This window comes from Hippichthys cyanospilos, chromosome 2 (assembly GCF_059441005.1).
Source record: "Hippichthys cyanospilos isolate Australia breed blue-spotted pipefish chromosome 2, RoL_Hcya_1.0, whole genome shotgun sequence".
NCBI lineage: Eukaryota > Metazoa > Chordata > Actinopteri > Syngnathiformes > Syngnathidae > Hippichthys > Hippichthys cyanospilos.
The window spans coordinates 19,939,063-19,961,895 of record NC_142370.1 but is presented as its reverse complement, the minus strand read 5'-3'; the positions used below and the strand labels follow the sequence as shown (position 1 = coordinate 19,961,895).

Here is a 22,833-nt window from a genome sequence, read left to right as displayed (position 1 = left end):
GCCCTGACTCGCGATCAAGACCTTCGACCTGGCCGTTCAGGCTGAAGTCGAAAAGATTTGTGCTGGGTCGCGTTTGAAAAAATCTGATCTTTGGCGATCACGCTGCTATCAAAAGATCAGATACGGGTTGGATAGGGGCAAAAAAATCGGAACTGTGTCCCTTCAGGCTACATTGTGAACCTAGGGGAAGATGAGGGTGAGGATGAGGAACCCTAACCCTAACCCTCTGTGCAAATGCCAGGTCACCATACAATTACACAGACAGCAGGCTGGACGGACAGTTTGCCATACACAAACTGATTTGTCTCAAGCTAACCACATTTAAGGCTAGGTTCATACTGCAGCCTGACGTCACATCGCTATTTGTGACATTATGATGTTCTCAGTGCACATGCGGCACAGTTATGGGCTGTTTAGCATGCAAACACAGATCGCGTTTATTTGGAAATGTGAATGACCTCACAAAAAGATCGGATTTCACGAAAAAAATCAGACGAGAACGTTAAGTCCTACTGTGAACCTAGCCCAAGGGGTCAGCAACTTTGAACACATTCAAAGAGCCATTTTGAAGATGTTAGCGCCCTGTTTCACAGAACTTTGTCATCACTGATGATGATCAAAGGAAGATAGGCCAAGAAGTCTTTCCTGGTGGAAGTCTTGCTAAAACAAAAGATTCATTTGACAGTAGAGTGAATGAAGCTGCAGGATGTGCACATTGCATCAAGTAAAATACTTCCGTTTGCTGCATCTCCAGGGATGCAGTAAATCAGTCACACGGCTTATCTTCAGAGACCTGCTTTACGTCTTCTATGATGTCGGTTGTGAAGCTGTATTCATATAGTGGAGTCATTAAAGGTCTCTCCTGCAAGAGCGAGGGAGCCTTGATGTTGATTTTAAATGCGGCTCCCCGCATGCGTATTTTTCACAGTCCTGTGCAAGGTTCTGCATAGTGTTGGACCGAGACTCACACCCACGAAAACTGTGAATTATCATCAAGGCTGCACAGCTTTCACTTAGCAACTATCACCCACATTCCACAGCTTTCCTCTAAAGACCTGGAGCACCCCCACCTGAGTTCAGGGCCGGTGCAGCACAAGAACCATCTAAAAAGAAAGAGGCAGTGATGACTTGTATGGCCTCATTAGAGCAGCATTTCACAGTAGGATCATGCTGTATGCTAATAAACGTACTGATGTATTCGCCGTTTGGCTGCAAAACAATGTTCCCATGTTATAATAGCCAACCAGTCAGTAGTGTGATAAAGAGGAAGGTGGTCAGGGAAATTTGCTGTTACCCTTCCTTTAATTGCAAATATATATATATATATATATATATATATATGCTTACTAGCACGTTCGTACCGTGTGTGAGGCGAGAGGCGAGAGCAAGCTTTTCGATCCTCTTGCCTTTTGTAATAAATTGGAATTTAAAGTGTAAACTAAGTTTTAATCATGTTCGGTAAGCTTCTTGTTACTCGCTCTGGTCGGACGTCTGAGGAAGTTCCAAACGTACAGGCTCGTGACTGGACACGGAAAAGAGAGAGCATACCAGTACTTTTACACACATATATACAGTGTGTGTGTGTATATATATATATATATATATACATATATATATATATATATATATATATATATATATATATATATATATATATATATATATACATATATATATACATATATATACATATATATATATATATATATATATATACATATATATACATACATATATATATATATATATATATATATATATATATATATATATATATATATATATATATATATATATATATATTCATAGATATATGTTTTCATAGATTTCTACAGAAATTGGATGTTTACTATTGAGAATCTGAAATTTTAAGAAATTGGACAATTTCTAGAGAAAGAACGTTATTCAAATCGTTCCGTAATTATAACAGTAAGAATCATTTAACCTGATAACCATGGAGTGGCAGATCAATATCTTCACCATTGCAACTCCCAAATGTTCTTACAAAATAAACACTGAAAAGGTATGCAAAATGAAGTTATTATTGTTTCATAATATTGTGGTGGAAAGGAAGAATTGAGTAATGTTGTTGTACTTTGAATCTATTTAAATCCAACACAGAGCAACGCATACCTGCAAAAATTGGAGTTATCCAAAATGAGTTTCAGCCCTGCTTGATTTCAGCAAAAAAACTATCATTTATGTGAATGTGTACAAATATGTGACGAGAACAGAATTAGTATCTCTATGACCAAACTCTTGAAATGATATTTGGGTGACACCCTTTAAGAAGCATCAGGAACTCTTCTGAACATCTATGTTACGGTCGATCAACGCTCCCTTCGGGGTTAAGCAGGTTGCACCTTATCTTTGCTTGAGAGGTTATTTCAATAAATATGCATTTACTGTATTTCACTGATTGGTTTCCCCACCTCCTCCGATGCACAGTTGTGCTCACTGTCACATGAGTCTTTGTGAGAGAGTGTGTGCGCCATGCTAAGTATCTGTTGAGTTTGTGTATTCAGCCCCGGCCTCGTGTCTGCACACAGCGCTCGCTGGCCTTATCACAAATGACCAGAACCACGCTCGATAACGAGAGCAGCCCCGCCTTCATACCGACTCTGCAGTTACAAGAGGTCTGGTGTGCTCAAGGCACAAAGTTTGAAAAACTAAATAGAGGTAAACACATTGTAGAGTGGCACGTTCAAATGATCTGATCGGCTATATCAGATTAGCCAACATTAACTGTAACGTCTTACCGTAACGTATTTACCATTCTGGTCTTCATGTTTAAAGATGTGCAAAAATTCTTTGTGAAACAAGCAACGTTATCGCAGATATTGGGCCGAAACCAAGAGATGGGAAATCCAGGTCCAGAAAATAAAAACTTTTCTACAGTTTGGGTTTAGCAACAGGTGCCTACCGGCAGTTAAATGTTTACATGTTGTTTGACCGCCGCCAGGCGATGTGTGATAAAGAGGTGGTTTTTTGTTGTTGTTGTTGTTGTTGTTTTTTGTTTGTTTGTTTTTTTGTTTTTGGCCAAACGTTACTCATTTTTTGTTTCGGGACGAATATTTTCATTTCCGTGCATCTCTGATTTTAACCATTGTCAAGTTTCCTTAAGCAGTATTTGTGGATTCATTCTTCATTATATGTACAACAGCAGGTTGTGAAAATATTCTGTACATTTTTTATAACCATAGAGGCAATAGTTTAGCAAAATTACTTCACTGAAAGGCTATGACAAATATGTCCTGCACTCACATGCTCCCTTTCTTTAAACAAAGCGGTTTTGTTGTTGTTGTTTTTTTTTTCTTCTTTTCAAAAGCTGTGCATACAATGCAATGCAAAAGTCTTGGGTCATGATTGAATGTGTTGTTTTGACAATGTATCACTGAGCATTTACAATTAGAATACTGTATCACTTAGAGGAGATAGATGTGGCCTGAGATATTTACACACTATTGTACATAACAAGAATCTGTTATCACAATAATAAATTATAAAAACACATTAGGCATTAGCCAGGTACCCTTGTAAAGTATTTTGTCTAATCTTTTGATCTTTACATCAATTACATGTTGTATCAAAGGGAGATGATTAAAAGAAGACACAAGGGAAGCGTGACTTTCACTCAGATGGTGATATCATGTCAGATTTTGAAATGGCACCACCACATCACACATCCAGAAGTTTGCCATCCCTTGGCTAAAATACAAAGTAGAAAGTGGAAGGATTTGTCCCAAAAAATTGATGCAATAATGGTTTAGAATTGTGTTGCTTTTTACTGTCGATGAAAATCTGTACTCAGCTATGTTTCTGTATTTTTGAGGAGGGACATGCTGGGGGGGTCCTGGTGGCGTCAAACTCTTCGGCAGCCATTTCACTTGGCAATCATGCGGGTGTGATTTTTGTGGCGTGAGTGTGACTGCTAAAGTGTTCTGTCACCGACCGGACTTGCTTTCATTTAACAAACTCCAGGAGAGGAGCCTTTTGACAAGCCCTTACACGGCCTCATTCCCACTTGTTCAATCACTTTATGAATTACTATGCTGCGCCGGTGTCAGAATTCAGAATTCAAATCGCCGCCATAACATTGTGTTTTTAAACAACAAGTCTCAATAAAAGATTTTATCATGAAGGTAAGAAATCACCAGAAAAAGAAGTTCCTGAAAACAACATTTCAGGGCAGCTGTTGAATTTTAGGGGTTTTTACAGCACTGAGGCTAAAACACAAACCTAGCAAAGATAAGATCCCGATAACAAGACCACATCCGGTGTGTCGTTCTGTCTTGACTCCTGACAACCCCCACTCATATGACCTATGTTTGTTTGATTATGGACCGTCACATTACGACTGCAGCGGGGGAGGCAAATCAGCGGCCAAGCTCGGAGCCCTAAGTCACACGTCCTTGGCCCTCTGTATTCAAAGTGAAAAGCGCAGATTACACTTTGAAAATACTGTACATTTTTAGTCATTCTATTTTATGCGTGTGTGTGTGTGTGTTGTGCGTTATGTGGAGGGAGGGGGTTGACAATTACCATTGAACTGGGTCTAGGCAGCTTGACTCATACCTGTTTCCATGGCAACCTCTGGACTAACTGAGCACGAGCACAGAGGGAGACACTTAGCAATGCTGTTTATTCCTATCATTCTCAGAAGCGAGGCTGAACTGGTACTTCATTCTCAGCCTTCTTTTTTCCACGGTGACTAACAACCACACGTGTATTACACGTGTGAGTATATGTGTGTGTGCGTGTGTGTGACTGTATCTAAAGGCAGTCAATAAAAATAAAACCTCTGAAGGAACAGTTGACATATCCTATAAAAGGGACACTCCAGCCAGGATGGTTCGTTTTTCACTAACAAGCGCAATTTATTTATTTATTTTTAAATCAGGAATATGATATTAGCTTGCATTTTCAATTTCATCTATTTTCTTTTGGAGAAATCAGGAAATAACTAACGCCTTGCACAAAGCACTCTAGAAATGAGAAATACGGCTAAGACCCCTCACGATTTTCATGACGTGTTGGAAGGGGCCAAACAATATTTGTCCATTCAAAATCATTGTACATACGGTATATCGTTAATAATGTCAAACAACAGGGATCAATCAAATCCGGTGCTCGATCAGCACTTGATAGTTACTGGAGCAGCAGTGGCCGGTCAACCAGTTACCCATGCTAGCTAGTTAGCTTTGTGAGGTCTCAAACAGGCCGAAGATCTGGCTATTCGTTGTAAAATAAATCTCTGAAGTGGCAGTATAAGAGCAGTATAAATTTAGTGGAGATTGCTCACCATTTGGGGTGACAACTGAACATTACAAACCAACCCAGAGAGCATCCTTCATATGTTTGACCGCGCCAGAATTCAGTGAAAGGCGACACAAAAAGCACCTTGAATGACTTATGAGCTTTTATGTTAGTGGAAACCTCATTTTTACATATAGACCTCTTCTATTTGTGCCGATGATCAATCCAAAAATGTGTCCCTTTAAGTCCAGAGGGCTCATGTTTCCTGACTTCAACGGATCGAGATAAACTGTGACGAAACTCGCTTTAGTCAGCAACCATAATAGTTGTGAGCTTCATGCACATGTGACCCGTCTCCTCCGTTAAAATGCTGCAGCCATTTTCAGCGCACAAATTATTTATCAAGAAACCAATGCAGGAACTGTGTGGAAAAAATGTCATATTCTCCTGCGATTACGCCACCTTGCCAAATTATCCCACACCCCCCTTTGTGCATGGTATTCGTAGCTGCAGATTTGCACAGGTGACACTTGCTCCACTGGGATCTCACTCCCATCTTGATGCATAACGCACACGGGAACATTTCAACACCACTCGCATGTGTGAGGTTGAGAACAGCTGATAGGATGACGAAGTGTAAAGTTTAGTGATTTAAAGCCATTCAATCTTGTTCATTTTAAAACTAAGCAAACAACCTTGTGGAAAGCTTTATGCAACAGCGTTATTTGCCAAAAGATCGCAATTGATAAACAATTCAAAAGGAATGACATGTACCAATCCATATTCTCTAACTCAAACCTTGCTACTCTTAATTGCATCAGCTGAAGACATTAAACTGGAGTTGACTTGATCCTCTCGGTTTTAGTAACATTCCTGTGTGTGAACAAGGATGGACTTGGATGTAGGTTCAGCCTGCCCACTCCTTCTATTGAAAATAATGTCGTAAAAACTTAGCTGCAACAGGCACCGGTTGCTAACGGCCGCCTGATGTCCACACGTTACAGTAATTATTGTAAGTGAGAATACGGCCGATATAAAAACGCACTTCTAAGCGTCCACAGACAACTTATGTGGCCGACAGATCAATCTTCCTTGAATAGGGTCGAGAAAAAAAAAAAGTTCCCGTTTATAGGATGCACCCATACTTTTGGCTTTCATTTTTGGGAAAAAAACATGCGTCTTATATTTGGGAAATCACAATACCGTATGTACTTACCCATTGTAAATGAAGCATGCAATGAAGTGTTATCTGTGCAAACATTACACAAATGGAACTTGGGTTTGTTTCTGGGAGTTTGGGGAACTTTTTATTTATTTACGAGGTGGTAGTCCCCGCCCAAGCGCAGTTTGACCTTCCAGGGACCCTGCCGTGTTATGCGGTGGGCGGGGGTGTGCGGCATCATTGGCGTGGAGGGGCTGGCACGCATTACGTGGAATCCACAGGGCAGTATGTAGAATCCACTGTGTTGTTCCTGCAGTTTGTTTCACCAAGAAGGCCATTGGCTATAACTTCTCGATTAGCTTGTTTGTTAGCCATAACTTGTTCTACATTCACGCGTTCTTTCCATACACGTCAAACAAGGGATGACTGAAAATGTTTGACTGTATCAAATGCACCTGTTTCCTCTGCTACTTGATTTTGGGTTTGGCTTTTTAGCAGCCGGAGCGATTGGTGCTTTTTTATTCATCTTACACCAGATAAACTCTGTCATTATGTCTCGGTTATGCAGCCGTCTCTGCATGTGTCTGTGTGTAGCCTGGTTCCAGCAACTTTGCCGCCCATAGCAGCATCCGAATGGTAACATGTTTCCAAGTTGCAATGTCAGTTTAAAGACTAAGAGACTCTACCAAACACTTAACCATGAAAAGCACATTGATGTACCTTGTGTGTCGAAGGCGCTTATATAAATAAAGTTGGATTGCCTTGCCTTGAATCCCCACTAGCTCTATACACTAACCTACGCTAGTTAAGATACATAAATTTTATTGTCATGCATAGTAATACCACACAATAAAATCCTTATTCTGTTCACTTCCCTGAGCAGACTATATTCCATAATCGAGCAAATAAGAAGGTAGACAATGAATCAAAAAAAAAAAAAAAAACTGTAATAGAGCAATAATGGCAGTTTGCCAGCCTGGCAGTCCTGGGCTTCAGGCTCCTTTAGCGTCTGCCTGATGGCAGCAGTTAAAACAAGTTGCGTTGTGGGTGAGTATCGTCCCTGATGAAGTTGTGTAATAGTGTAATAGCGTAATTAATAGTGGGGACCTACTAGCATGCAGGCTAATACCCAGCTAGCTGCTAATTCCTGACGTCATTGCCTGAATTTTCACACATCATCGATTGATCACTCAGAGAAGTGAAAAAGTCATACCAACGCGACCTACATGCACTACCACCAAAGTACTACCATCAAAACCTGAAGCTAGCCAGCTATTCAAAAATGCCTCCTAACAAGCAAGCAACAATAAGAAACGCTTTTGCACTGCAAACGCCACTGGAGGCACCAAGTCCAAGAGCTACCAAAACAAGTTATAGTAATGGGAGTCTGCTCAGGTTGGACCGGTGCTGAGCGTGCACAGTAAGCAAGGAATTCTTAGAAATGCACCCTTTAAGGGTATCATACTGTACGAAGCTAGCTCTGAATCAGAATTGAAACTGAGCTCTGCAAGCTACACCAGTACACTGTTTCTGATATGAGAATCCATCGAATTGGGATTTAGTTTGAAGTGTAAGCTTAACCTGGTGTATTTTTGTGGACACTACTACTACATTGACATGCTATCGGATTGTAAGTGCTGCAATATGATAATGTCACTGAGGTAGAAGCAGCCATAAATGGTATTTTAGCCACAAAACAATAGCACATTTGTAATGACTCAGACAGAGGGTTTTTAATATTTATTGTTTGTACATAAGCCCCCTTCTCATGAGATACTTTTATGGACTGACCCAGCTGTGCAACATGTGCAAAGGAAAATTCGGGACAGACTGAATATGTTGTTCTAGCAAAAGCTCTGATAAGAGTGCACCATGTGACATAACAGCGAGCAGAACTACCAATGGCTGTTTTGTCTTTTTTGTTTGTTTGTTTGCTTGCTTTTAGGAAACCTCTGAAAGCCCTTTAATTACCACCAGCCCCATAACAAAGCATCCATTGTTATTGGCTATTAAACAAATAACAGTGCAAGAAGGGAAAGCATGTCAAATAAAACACAAAGAATTTCACTGACTACTGGAGAAAAAAAACCCTTGCAATATGAAGTATAATGTATGAGATGTCAGCATTCCATGTAAGAAACACTTTTACTCATTAAATGTATGAAACTGCATACTTTCTCTGTTTATTGGATCACTATGTCTCAACTTACCGGAGAAGCAATTGTCAGCAAACAATGGGATCATTTAAAAGCATTCAAGCCTCAATGATCCCTTCGAAAAATAAAATCCACATTTGCCTTGTGCTGTATAGCGAGTTTCCAAACCATAGTTCTTAATTCCAAACGGTGTACCCCAAGGATTCATTTAAGATACTATCCTATTTTAAAATGTTTAGTATGATTTTCATTGCACTAAGCTGTATTGTTTTGCTAACCCAGCACAATGTGTGTGCGTGTGTGTGGGTGTGCGTGCATGCGTGACTGTTTGGGTGTGTAAGGACTGCACAACAGGCTAATTTATTTCAGCTGTGAGGTCGAAGGATCCGAAAAAACTAGTAGAACGACGAACTTGATACAGAACAATTGCAAGTTCTTGCATATTTTCGCGTTACATGCTGTGTAAGGCCTCTCGTGTTTAACAACGTGGTTCAAACGCCACCATAGTGTAGCGTGCATGAACACTCAGTAAAGATAGACACAAATCAAGCCAAAGAAGCCTATACAATATGGTAATAAAGCTAACCAGCAGATGGGTTCACAGGAATTTAGGAAGCCTCATTGCAAGTCACCCATGTAACACTAGTCATCAATCTAAAAATCATTTAACATTACTAGCTCCGTTAGCGTGCTCCCACTTGTATCACAGATATGGTAAGCTGCATTTCCGAACATATTGTCACTGTCATTGCAGGTTTGTTTATTTATTCATTTATTTATTCTTGAGAAGTGTTGAATATATGGCCAAAAGAAAATATTTTTGTTGTAGTCCGAAATATTTTTTTTATGGTGAACCATCCACTGATCTGTGGATTCCACCACACCTTAGATGAATGCTCAAGACCACTGTTCCGTCAGACCACACTGCCTCAAAATCATTGTTAAATACTGTACACTGGCTCCAAAAAAAACAAACAAAAAAAACAAAAACAGTATGGGGTAGATTTAGACCTCAGGTTTTTTTAGGAGCTCTGTTTCCACCCAAATTAGGATGTGAGTCAGAATGCAAACTAGTCTCTCAGTGACGTATGCTAAAGAATTAGTAAAAGCAAAATTACAATAAATATTTGTATGAAAAACACATATCAGCCGATAATACAAAACAAGTAGGGCTAGGAAAAAAGTCAAACAAGTTGGGTAAGTTGACTTTACAAATAGGTTGACTAAAAATATCCACCAGGACGCTTTTCCAGAATCATGTTTGCACCACCATTTTCTACACAGATGTTTCTTGCAGAAGCGCACAGTGCTGCTATGAACGAGAAAGACGCCTTCAAAAAACCTGACTATGACAGAGGTTTGGGACCCATACCAATTAAAAAAAGAGTGACAAACATATAGTAATATATATTGATTCTTTTTCAAAGTGGAACTATAACTAGGATGATGTTACAGCGCTTTTGCGCATGCAAAGACCGTCTTGATGCGTGGTTCCATTTCTGGTGTTGGAGCTCTAACTGCTGGCCAAATGGATGCTGATATTTGTGTGCTTAAAAACACTGTCATTTTACCTAGTGTAAAAAGTATTTAGTGGGCTTTTATTAAAGAAAATCTTAGCTCATGGAGCGTCTCAAGTATAACCTGTCACTGCAAACAATCTGCTGTAGAGCAGGAGATAAACAAAAACAGGAACTTATTGAACTCATAGTAGCTAACAGCCAGCTCCACCTACAAGTTTCTTCATGGAATATTGTTGAAGCATCATCTGTAATTTACTTTAAGAACGCTATTGTAACATAAATATACACAATATGTGTGTGTGAACTAACAACTAGTTAGTGTTTGTTGGCATCAACACAGTATCGCTAGCACGCTAATGCGTATCGCCACTGCTAACGGTTAGCATAAGTGAATTTTGATAGAAGATAATAAATAATTAAATAATACAGTCATCGACCTTATAGATTATGAAATGAATAAAACCTTCTGAAAAATCAACTACAATATGGCTTTCGTGGATACCCTTTTGTTTTAATATGCAGGAAGCAAAAATGAAATGAGGCTCTTCACATAAGGTATATGAAACAATCAGCACTGACAGAAACCCAGCGGGGTTAATGAGTGAGTGGAGATAGAGGAAATACACACAAGTGAGAAACTGTGATTAATGACACCGTAAAACTGTGCCTCATAGTACACAGGCGGCCTTAGGAATACACACAGCTTCACTGAGCTGCGTTATCTCACAGCATTCATTCTCTTAACGAAGGCAAACATTGTTGACGCGGGTGATGGATTGCACTACCATATACTGTGTCCTCGTTGCGTACGCTGTAATAACTGAGTTCCCATGAATGCACTTCATATAGCTTTCTTACATTTAATGGCTGCAAAACATCACAGTTACATTTGATAATCATTTATTTGTATCCATAAAAAGCAGATCATCAAAGCAGAATGCAAGTGGCCCCCATAGTGCCCCCGCGCCCCCCCACACACACAAACACACGCACACATTAACTCCTCCCCACCCCACAGCTCTCATCCTCACCACCATGGCCCTCGGTGGGGGCGCGGACAAAGCGTCTCTTGTGTGGTGACACAGAGGCCTGAATGACCCTGCTTAATATCATAGTACTCTCCCACTGTCATACAGCACGCACATTCTGGCAAGCCCAGAGCTGTCCGGCCGAGGCAGCTTCACTCGGCCTGCTGACCTTCAGTGAGGCCCTAGGTCCTTGGCATGACGCGCAAACGACACGGAGTACATGTCAGTTCATGATGACAAACTTGTAGGACATTTAACCAAAATGTCGGTTCACACTATATTAGCCCGTTTAAAGACTTAGGTGACATTTAAATTGATGTATACAGAAAGAATCGCACCTGTTTCCATGCGAAATGTAAGTCCAGACCAAAGCATTTAGATCATAGGTTTCGAATTCCAGTCCTCGAGGGCCGGCATCCTGCATGTTTTCCGGTTTCCTCACTCCGACACACCTGATTCAAATGATTAACGCACAAGCAAGCTTTGCGCGAGCTTGAAAATGATCCTAATCATTGGAATCATGTGTGTTTGAGAGAGAGGGTTCAAAAACAGGATCGGGGTCCTCTGGGACTGGAGTTTAACACCTGTGGTTTAGGTGGCGTTTTCTTTTTTTTTTTTTTTTTTTGGTAGGTACAACAATCGATTGAGCGAAAACTAATCAATAATCAAATTAATCAACAATTACTTCTATGAATTGATTGTTTAGAAACTAAAATTGTTAAAATCCTCAGAAATTCAGTCTTTATACTGTAATCAGTTGTCTTTAGTCCCTTATGAAAGCAGACTATCATTCTATTCAATCAAAACAAGATATTTTCAAATATATGCTTTTGTGTACTTCGGAAACCAGTTATTAATTATTTTACCTTTTTTATGTCCTTAAAAAACAAACTTCGGAATGATGAAATAATTTTTTTAAAAGGTCTTTTTTTTTCCTTTATTTTTTTCAGGAAAAAAAAGCAGCAGTTGGCATCATTATGTCACAATGCAGCCTGAAGGCACCCAATTCCAATTTACTTCGAATGTTATCACTTGTAACCCTTAAAATGACACAGAAAGAAAGTTTGACATGCATATGTGCTTATGATTAAAAAAAAAAAGTACTTTTGCTTTTTTGAAGTCGCATTTTGAGAGCCATCTTGTAAGATGCTAAATGTAGGCGTGCTTAGCGTCATAACTTGATTTCAATGGGTAAAGCTTCGTCCAAACATCTTCCAGATGTAGATGACAATCAAAATTCTGCATATTTATTGGTTTTGACACGCAAACGTGTCATGTCGTCCAGCGCGCTGCTTTGGTCCAAAGGGCTTACGATCCCCCCTCCCCCATTTTCTATGCATGACAAGATAAAAAAAAAAAATTGCCATCTAATTATTTTCATGGAGGTGGCGACTGGACACAACTCTTCAAGCAGACAATCATATTCTGCTCCGTTTGCCGCATTAGGCAAAAAAAAAAAAAAAAATCATTTCCAGTTAGTAAACTGTCAGGCCATCACGGTGGCAGACTGGTGAGCACATCTGCCTCACAGTTCAGAGGTCCTGGCTTCAATTCAAGCTTGCCCCGGCCCTCCTGCGTGGAGCTTGCATTTTCGCCCCGTGCTCGTGAGGGCCTTCTCCGGGCACTCTGGCCTCCTCCCGCATACCAAAAACATGCATGGTCGTTATATCGGACATTCTAAATGTGCCTTGGTGTGAGTGTTTTTTTCGTCTTTGTATGCCCTGCAGTTGACAGGCAACCAGCTCAGTGTGTCCCGCGCCAACTGCCCGAAGCCAGCTGGGATAGGTAACACCAAGCCTGCGACTCTCGATTAAGAAGCTATGCAAAACGGATGGATGGTAAACAGTCAACCTGGCTATTGGCCAGTGCCAAGAGGCAACAACAGTCTACTTGACAAACTTTTGCTCGCAGCTTTTGCAAGTTGCGATGTAAACACCGCGCCGTTGTTTTGAAATTATTCAATCGCCAAAATAGAGAGCTAAAAAAAACAACTTAATTACACTGACATTTTATCGTACCCTTTAGCGCAGCGTCTAGCATTAATCAGCAGCTGGCTCGCAGCGCTCGAGTGCTACATAGAGGCTTGCGAAAGCAGTTACTTTTCAAACGCAATATTTTGTTCTTTCAGTTGAAGGATGACACAATATTGGCAGATAAAACAAAGAAAGTTTGTAAGCACTACAAAAGAATAAAATAAAAATCACACCAACCACCTCAACTGAAGCTGAAAAATGAGCCTATTGTGACTTTCCTCTTTATGGTTATATTCACATGCTAGATCTTGAATTTTCTTGCAGTCTTCTCAATGAAAAGAAAATAATTTGAAAAGGGAAAAATATATATTTGTCATTATTTCATATTACAAATTTGACCAAAAAATCTCCCGGTCTTGTGGACTGAATCCTATGAGATCATGTCTTGTGGGATTCGTGTCTCATCCCATCTCTAGTAATAAAAGGGGATCACCCATTTGCCACAGTAGCAAAGCCTGGAATTCCCTTAGTAAATCAGTTCAATCGTCGGTGCATAGGAGATAGGAGAGATGACGTCGATTCTCAACCGAGAGTAGGCTTATTAGACCTCACCCTTTTGAATGGCAAACAATACCAAGAAATTGAAACACTGGGTGTTCAGTGCCCATCCCTAGTTAAGGCCCTACTGTAACATTTCTGTTTGATATGGCCGCATGACATGAAATGTACAGCTGAGACAATATTAGTTACAGTAAATGTCCTCCCGTTTTTAATCTGGGATACTTGAAGGCAAAAGGTTTTCACGCATGTCTGCTCTAAACCTTTCGACTCCAAAATTTTTGTTTGGTACTATGTACTTAATGTACTTAATAATGGGAGGAACTGGAAAGCTGCAATTGTCAGCCTACTTTTTGTGCAGTCTGCCATGCACCACCCTTGATAAGTAAACCGGGCAGCGAGATGTCAAGCTTCTTTACCTGTTTCCAAAGGAACTTGTCCTCCTGGTTGATCTGCCAAGTGGTGACCACGTGTATGATAGACAGGACAGCTCCGCTAAGCACCGCCGCCCTCATCCTCACAGGCAAGAGGGTGTAGATGATGTAGATGAAAAAGACAGACCACCAGATGCCCTCTGAAGCGCTCCGGGGCGCCACCATGAGCACCCCAAACACTTGGACCGACACCAAGACACCGATGACCAGGTAACTGACCATCCACATATAGTCCTGATGGAAGCCGTTGCGGTTGCACACTACCATCAGAGCCATGAAAAGCGCCATTGCCACCGAGAGGGCGGATGAATAGGCCACGTGGGGGGATGCGTGGACACAGTGGAAGGTCAGCATGACGCCGCACACAATCACCAGGACCCCCATCAGCATGGTCAGCGAGCTCTGGTTGAGCCTGAAGAAGTATCGCTGGTATAGGCGCTCCAGTTTGCGGGACTGGAACTTTTTCGATTGGAATACCCGCACCACCCTGAGCCAGCAGTCGGCCGCTGTCAGCGCGCCGGCTGCACCGTTGGCGCCGTCGTCGCCCACGTCGCCACCTCCTCCGTTACACCCGCTTTTCCTGCTCTTCAGCTCCCCGTCCTCAAAGTCCAAGTCCACCGATTTCAGCCCCACCCCTTCCCTATGGGGCCCGGCCCTTTTTCCGTAGTGGTCCTCCTGCCATCCGCAGCGGGCGCCGAAGTTGCCCCCGCCTCCCATGGCCCCCCCCATCCCTCCACGGTGGTGCTGGTGGAGGGGGGCACCCGAGGGTGGCTCCATGGCATCTGGATCCCTCAGGCAGCTCATGTAACGTGGGTTGCAGAGAGATGAGCCTCCCCGCCGTTTGGACTTCTTGCCATTGCGCTCCCCCCACGCGGTCTTACGGTCATCCACTCTGGCGACTAAGAAACCACTGAACCAGGACATTCTGTGCCAACAGAGCGATACAAAAAGGTCAAAGGCAATTTGCGCTCAAGTCAACATCGTCCTGGATTGCTTTGGCATCTTACCTGTTGGGGTTCTGGTACATGTCCCCGTCCTTTCCCTTGCAACTGGCTCACTCATTTATACGAAGTTTGGAAGGGGTGAGCGTGTTCTTGGAGCGTCGCTGCCGGGCTGCACACTAGGAGTGATTGGACGGGGTCAAAATGTATGCGACAAAGCTATAGATGCCTGTTCCAGAGATGGTTTGGCAGAAGTCTGTTCTTTGTTGTCAGGCCTCGCTCCACGGTTTTCTCTGAGTCTAGAGAGGAATTTCAACATATAAGGAATGAGAGAAAAGGTTACTCAAGGGTCTAACTTCTGATGAACAACTAATCAATTTTGGACTTGCGGTTACAAATCTTGAAATATAGATGTGATGCGTTTTCACAAAACCAGACTTAAGCATCCGAGATTAGGTTTGCGTTGTTGACGAGAATATACATTTTAGATAGATGTCCATTTTGGGACGTCTACAAAAAAAGTGACCTTTTTTCTGTGAGTTTCACATGCACTGCATTTGAACGCGTCATACGTCTCGTCCTCATGGTAGCAGCTATTGGAGATTGGTGTCATATCGTACCATGATAGCGTATCTGACAAACGGTTTCTGAGCTCTCTTAATCAGTGATTGCATATGATTCTTTAACAGTGGTGTGTTGATGTTAGTGGCTATGTACCTACTGACGTCCGTGTCTTATTTGGTCTTTTTATTTTGAAATTGATCTATATAGCCCATAGGTGGCGTCTTACATTGTTGCGGAACTTGCGCCTCTCTTTGGCATGTTGGTGAGAAACATAAAGATATGGATTAAAAAAACTGAAAATCAATTCTTGCATCCTTTTTTTTTTAGTACCCTCAATGCCCAAGTATTTATTTCTGAAACCCTTCATTTCTGAAATCCTTCTTCAGATGATCCAGGTGGGTTTCTGCCCTCCTCCCCTTGATGTTACTGTTCCTCCTCCGACAGCAAACGTGCAATGTCTCTTGAACATGCGGCCTTCACGAAAATGAACACATCATTTCTTACGGAGCAATCTACCACCTATGTGTGGCCTAAACCGTGGCGATTGTTCAGTATGGATCACCGATTAGGTCTAAGAAAACACGGCACTCAAACACAAATGAACTGAGGTTTAAAAACCATTTGGGACAGTCGGGTGCTTGATTCTCAGCTTAGCAATTCCTAATGTTTACATGAGGCGCAAAGTCCAAAACCTACCGAGCAAACAGCAATGCAAGACCTCTCGTTTAGCGTGAGCGCAGTTTGCATTTTCCCCATGTAGAGGTTCCAAATCCATGTGCAGAAAGTAAAACTCTTGCCACAGTTTGGCTTGGGCAACAGGTGCTACTCAACCGGCAAGTAACCAAGCCCTATCTATAAAAAAAAAGGGGACAGGCCAATGGACGGCTGAAGTTTGGGCTAGTCATTAGGCCTCTCTGGAAAATCAAATCTAACATTTATGCCACCTTTCCTTCACCTTGTTGGATGATGTCATTGGCTAAAGGAGAGATGAAAAGGTGATTACTTTCCAACAGGAATCTATTGCTGTCGAAGATGGTATTTAGATCACAGCATTCCTTGATCCACTACTCCCTGTTCATCTCGCTCAATGAAATCGGAAAAGTAATTTCCTAGGCAAGAAACAAGAATCCTGAGCAGCTCATTGTACAGTGACAAAGCCATGCAATTTTCAGCCATTGGTGTGAATTACAAATGAAGCATGTGTATACATTCTTTGCACATTGTTAGTGTTCCTTTCACTTTTGACATAGTTGTAAATGTAATAAAATTATAATTCCTGGATTTCAACTTATGTTTGAACACATAGGGTGGAAAATGATTAGGATAAAGAAAACCAGATCCTTTGTTCGGCGCATTTGAGGTGAACCAACACATTGATTCTTGACACAAAAGAATCTTTTTTTTTTTTTGCATCATGCATTTTGAGAAAACTAATGCCCTTTGCACGAGCAGTATACTGTCAAAACCGATGATAAAGAAGGACTAACATACAGATAAAAGCCATTGTACAACAGGACTCTGTCAAGATAACCAATATTTCCATGAATGGCAAAGCTGGAAAATGGATATAAGGGCCCTATAGCACACCCTTAAAAATCACAAAAGCCTCCTGTGAGATAATTTGACTTTTTGGCTGAATACTATTTCTGGTGTCTCACTGATATGATTGAATTAGCAAAATGGCAAATGGTGAATGGACTTTCACTTATACAGCACTTTTCTACCTTAGGTACACACTATCTGACTGCCCAAGTATGTGAAATCTTTCTACAACCTATACAAGGCATACTTAGGCACTAGAGTAGACAGTGGAGCTGGGTTCAACTGCATCATTTGTGCGTGATGGGCATGACAGTCTTTGAAGAACCAATCACGCTGTACATGTTTGTATGATGAGCAGGCACAAGCTATAACGCAAACTTCATGCCGAAAGTTTCTTTAAAATAAATATTTCAATACAATTTATGTAAACCTTGTCATTTCAAGTGTGTGAGTCTGTGTCGTTCTATTTCTGCAGTATGTAGAATGAGTCCACTTTGCACTGCCATATAGAGTAAAACATCTGTCTTTTGAGCACCTGGCTGGTTGCTGGTATCAGGCCTGCATTTTGAACCGGGGGAGCATGCTGTGTTGATGAAGCAAAAATAGCATTTCCTCGCTACATCTTGCCTGCCTGCGCCTTTTCTGGCACGTCCGAGCTCTCCTCCTCCTCCTCCTCCTCCTCCTCCTCCTCCTCCTCCTCCTCCTCGAGCTAGATTCAAGGAGACACCCCCTCCTCCCTTCCACCTTCCCGAGCTCCGTCCCTCCTCTCCCCTGCACAAGTTCGGCCGGCGTGGACCCACTCGCGTCGTGGTGGTCGCTATGAGCGTGGAGCTCGCTTGGGAAAGAGGACATGGGCGGGGTGGGGGATATAGGAGGGCGTGGGACTGACTATTCCTACAGGGGCCATTTTTTTAAAAACCGGACTGCCGCTACACAAAAGCACACACACAAAAAGAAAAAAAGATAAATAATGAATCAATCAGCTTTCTCTAGTGTATAAGTGATGCCAAAACCAGGCTGCGCACGATATAATTAGTCAGACGATTTGCGGGAAAAAAAATTAAGGTTTTCTTTCTGTACTGTAAGACAATATGCATGTTGTGATGTAAATGTAAGCGAGGGAAAAGGCCACGCAAAGGCCGTGTGTGCGGGATCGCATTCAAACAGCGTAGGCTTCTTGTTACATAACAGCGTGGCCTATGTGACAACCATAGCGAGGACCATTCGTCCAACGGGCCAGTGGACCGATAAGGACACGCCATTCGCCGCCATTTATCCATTTCGATTCAAGCGCATCAGGATGCTGGCAATCATTTATTGACAGCGAAACGTGCAATTAGCGTTGCACATTCCACAGCATCAGGCGGCGATTGCAATTCGTTCTTGATCGTCTACAAACTGCACTGAAAACAGTGTCCAGTGAGGGATTCTGGACTTACTCAAATACATCTGCAGCCGCGCGTTTTTGACGAGTAAGAGAAGAAACACAACGGTGCAGTCCAAGCATCCAGGCTAATATCGTAGATTTTTTTTGTTTTTGTTTTTTTGGCGTCTGAGAGGGAAAACATGCACCGGCCGCGTCTCCTCTGCCATCAAGCAGCAGCAGCAGAATGGCGGCCCCCAGCTATGTCATTCACCCCAATTTGACGGAGAGCCGCGTGGTGGTTTTGTGCAACAGCTTCGGAAATGTGTGAGTACGAGTATATCCTGTTGTTTTTGACATATATTACGCGTCTGTGTGTATTGTGTGTGAAGGCGGCAGCTCGCTTGAGAGCAAGGCGCCGACTCACCGTGATCATCTCTGCGACCGCAGCGGACAAGCCGATTCGGCGAAGAGGTCGGGTGAGCATCCAAGGTGCAGGACCATTGGTGGGCCTAGCTGTCCGCGGATGGTGCCGCCGAATTGGTCTCCCTGTAGTTCTCCTGAAATCGTCTTGCTCCACTCCCTTGCATCTCCTCCCCCCCTGACCCTCTCCGGCTACGAGCGGCAGCGCTGTCAAGACCAAGGATGCAAACGAGCGACATGAGATTTCATTTCCGGGCAGTGCTTTCGAAATAAAACTACAGACGTCAGCCACATTCTACTCAATGTTTCAAGTTTATACTCAAATTGGATCCGAGGATATTTTGCCTAGCATTGTTGATTTTGCGCGAAATTATATCAGGGATAACACGAACAGTGTGATCCTTTGTTATAGCGTACTGTTGAGACAAATCTGGATATGAGATTTGATTTCACAGAGGTTTACGGCTATTAATTTTGATAAGGCGCAATGATAGCTCTTACTTGGAAAAACAATTTCTTATATATCCTGTGTAAGTGGGTCTAACTTTGTTTAGTTGACGCAGCTGTCCTCAGCCATGCGAGCCCTTGCCCAGCAAATTCCCATTTAAGATGGCGGCACTCCCTCTAGTGGTGAAAACTTTGTCTGAAGAGCTGTACACCATCGCCTTGATAAATAATAAACAGAGAATGTAATATCCTTTATCCATTTTAAAATACGTGCACGGTATTATACTACACTGCACACTCTTCGTAAGAAAATATAGCGCACTAGTTGAACTTTGTCCTGCTAGTTATGTTTTTTGTTTTGTTTTGTTTTGTTTTGCTTTGGGGTTTTTTTGTTTGTTTTTTTGTTTTGTTTTATTTTAAAACAGTTTGCATTCCACTGACATTTCTGCACACTGCTGGCGCAACGTACAGGTCACGAGCCAAAACTGTACAGCAAATGTAAGCGCAGAACCAATAATAAAGTTAATTTTAATCAGGAGGTTGCTACGCATAACAACAACCAAATAACAACAAAACAAGAGGGCACAGAAATAACAATTGCACTCTGCTTTCTATTCCATTGTTTTTTCAAAAGTAATGGTAATAATAAAGTTTATGGTGCTCTTGCAATATTGAAAATAAAAAGGGTTTTAGATGGTAGCTGATGGTACCAGTTAAAAGTTTGAAAACACCTTCAAATTCTATGTTTTTTTTTTTCCCCCTGCATTTTCAATTAATACGGAAGTCATCCAGACGATGCGCACACACAAGTTAATTGTTTTTATTTGAACCAAAGTATGTTTAGATTCTTTAAAATTGACCATTTTTGCCAGGAATACATTTTTACTTTTAGATTTTTATCAGTCAACTTTCACATGGATCTTACTTTGGGACTTAGACTTACTTTCTTTTTGTTGTTATTGGTGGTTATTATTTGTTATTATCGTGTTATTAGATATCGAGTTATGAGATATCAAAAAAGTTTTGTGGCTTCCAGTTTTTTCTTTCCCCTGTGGGAGTATGTCATAACGGTTCTTAATAGTAGTACTGAATGTTGCCGAGTTTGAATACTCATCAGGACAAACCTTTGAGGACTCAACGTTCAAGCGTGACACGAGTTACTTGTCTACTCATAGTTTTATTATAACTGCTAAATGCACTCTCTCTTAGTGTGAAGTATTGAGCTATATTTTAAAGTTTTGTGTAGCAAACAACAAGTGAGCCATTGTAAATCAATTGATATGTGAGCCCTAAAGAACTCTGATGTCATTCCTAAGTGACAGAGATGGATTGAATGGGTGGAGTTTGCTGCTTAATTCACTTTCTACAAACACAATATTACAGAATGACTTGTTTAGACAAGCAGAGGCGCATAAACCACATTATTGTAAAGAAAACAGTTGACTTAAACCCCTTTGAGTGTTTTACAATGAGTCATGCCGGCTATTTGTTGCTCTTCCAATATACTACATTTCAAATAATTATTCATGCCATTTTAATTCTAAAATTAAAGAGAGAGCTGTTCCTGCCCTCACCTATAGTCAGGAGATGTGGGTGAGAAGCTCGCTCATCCAGGAGGGGCTCAGTGTCAAGCCGCTCCTCCGTCGCATTGAGAGGAGCCAGCTGAGGTGATTCGGCCATCCGGTTTGGATGCCTACTGGACACCTTCCTGGTGAGGTGTTCTGGGCATGTTCCACAGGGAGGAGGCCCCAGGGATGATCCGGGACACGCTGGAGAGACTATGTTTCTCGGCTGGCCTGGGGATCCCCCCCCCAGCGAAGTTGGACGCAGTGGCCAGGGGGAGGGAAGTCTGGGCTTCCCTCCTGGGGTTGGATGGATGGATTTTTATCCTTTGATAAGTATAATAGGGCTGGTTGTTCCTAAATCACCAAATCTTTCTATTCTGACAAAATATGACTCATATGGTATTTGTGAGTGGCTCGGTGGAAGAGTGGTTAGCACGTCCGCTTCACAGTTAAGAGTCCCAAGTTAAATTCCAGCTTGAGCCGAACTTCCGGTGTGGAGTTTGCATTTTCTCCCCGTGCCTGCGTGACTTCTTTCCAGGTGCATTCCAAAAACATGCATGGTAGGCGTATTGGATGCTCCAAATAGTCCTTCCGTGTGATTAGGTGTGTGAATGGTTGTACGTCCCTGTGTGCCTTGCATTTGGTTGACAACCAGCTCAGGGTGTCCCCTGCCTACTGCCCAAAGACACCTGGGACAGGCACCGGCAAGCCAGCGCCCCTAGTGAGGAGAAGTGGCTATAGACAATGGATGGATGAATTTAATGATCATCATTTTGAGTTATTGTATTTGTTTTGTACAATGTGACCTGCTCTTATCCAAATCACCCCGACTGGAACAATTCATTAATGTGCTATGAAGGGGGAAATAGAAGTAAAAATATGATAAAGTAATCTATCAAGTCACATTTGTAATTTGTTTAATTATTCATGTCTTTGTTTGTTAATTTGTGACCACCACCGGATAGTCATACTTTACTGTTGCTTTAAAAGTGAAGCGAAGTAACGTATTGGTGCTGTTAGATTTAAGCATGGTGGCCATATTGGTATCTGACATGACTGTAAAATACATGTGAACCCCATCTTCAAACCCACAAAATGTCACACCCGCGATGTTAACCTGAGCACGCAAATACACGCAAGACGAGTCAAACTTTAAATTTGAAACGGAAAGGTTGAAACGGCGCGCCTTCATTGTCGCGTGGTGGTATTTTCTATCCAAAGCAACCAGTTTGGACCCCCCCAGCCATGAAGGCACTTAGTACGAACCTGTGCTGGCCGCCTCAGTTTCAGTCTCAAAGGCGCGTCATTGCAGCGCCCCTCATCTTCTGCTGCCCCTGTTTCACGTTGTTAGTGCTTGTGTGTTTTTTTTCACGTCTGATATTGATCACCTCGCTACTGTGTTACGCTTCCCAGGGGCTGCTTGATTTCGATGCCTTTGCTGGCGCCTACTGCCGCTTTCCACCTCCAGTAACCCATGTCCGCGTGCATCCCGCCTCCTCGCGTTCCCGCTCACGCTCCGCGGTGCCCGCTGTCACCATGTCCACTGAGCCAGTAGACCCGCTCTCGACGGTGGAAAGCGGCCCCCAGTCCCACTATTTCCAGGTACGTTCGAAGGATTGAATGCGACGAAGACTTGACTCGGCGTTATCATGTGGCTCTGGTTGAAAATCAAGCCGTTGCATTTGGGGCATATAGGCTACTTTCCTTCTTTTTTTTTCTTTTTTTTCTAATGCCCGGTCGACAAAAAAATAACAGCATATGGGCTATGGTGATGGCCATCCTTTAAAGCAAAATTACAATTTTGCTGCAGATGCTGTTTGTGGTGTATCGATATTAACAGCGTCTTTTTGGCGACAATGTGAAAGGCGCAAACTGCTGTAGTAATCTGCTTCACCTGTAGC

At 42.1% G+C, this 22,833-nt stretch overlaps 2 protein-coding genes and 1 long non-coding RNA gene across 4 annotated transcripts in view; 2 read left to right on the top strand and 1 right to left on the bottom strand.

Annotated features, from left to right (window-relative positions):
- LOC148427768 (adenylate cyclase type 6-like) overlaps nt 1–19,111 on the bottom strand; it is a 33,959-nt gene extending 14,848 nt beyond the window's left edge. The window contains exons 1-3 of one of the 2 annotated variants that reach the window (XM_088406285.1): nt 18,925–19,111; nt 15,095–15,327; nt 14,073–15,012 (exon numbers count right to left, since the gene is read on the bottom strand). In XM_088406285.1, coding sequence (XP_088262411.1) covers nt 14,073–15,012; nt 15,095–15,114 — 960 coding nt within the window. In that variant the 5' untranslated portion in view covers nt 15,115–15,327; nt 18,925–19,111. Of the gene's footprint in view, nt 1–14,072; nt 15,013–15,094; nt 15,328–17,669; nt 17,687–18,924 lie in introns of those variants that run through there. The other variant, XM_088406295.1, reaches the window with a different exon arrangement.
- On the top strand, nt 18,031–19,617 carry LOC148427767 (uncharacterized). The gene is made up of 2 exons (XR_015864193.1): nt 18,031–18,824; nt 18,890–19,617. It is a non-coding gene; the product is annotated as an uncharacterized LOC148427767 (long non-coding RNA).
- A 2,612-nt stretch (nt 19,618–22,229) lies between these two features.
- The window catches only part of LOC148427766 (voltage-dependent L-type calcium channel subunit beta-3-like), a 13,349-nt gene continuing 12,745 nt past the window's right edge, over nt 22,230–22,833 (top strand). The window contains exon 1 of the mRNA XM_088406313.1: nt 22,230–22,534. Within this exon, the coding sequence (XP_088262439.1) occupies nt 22,469–22,534 (66 nt within the window). The 5' untranslated portion in view covers nt 22,230–22,468. The remainder of the gene's footprint in view (nt 22,535–22,833) is intronic.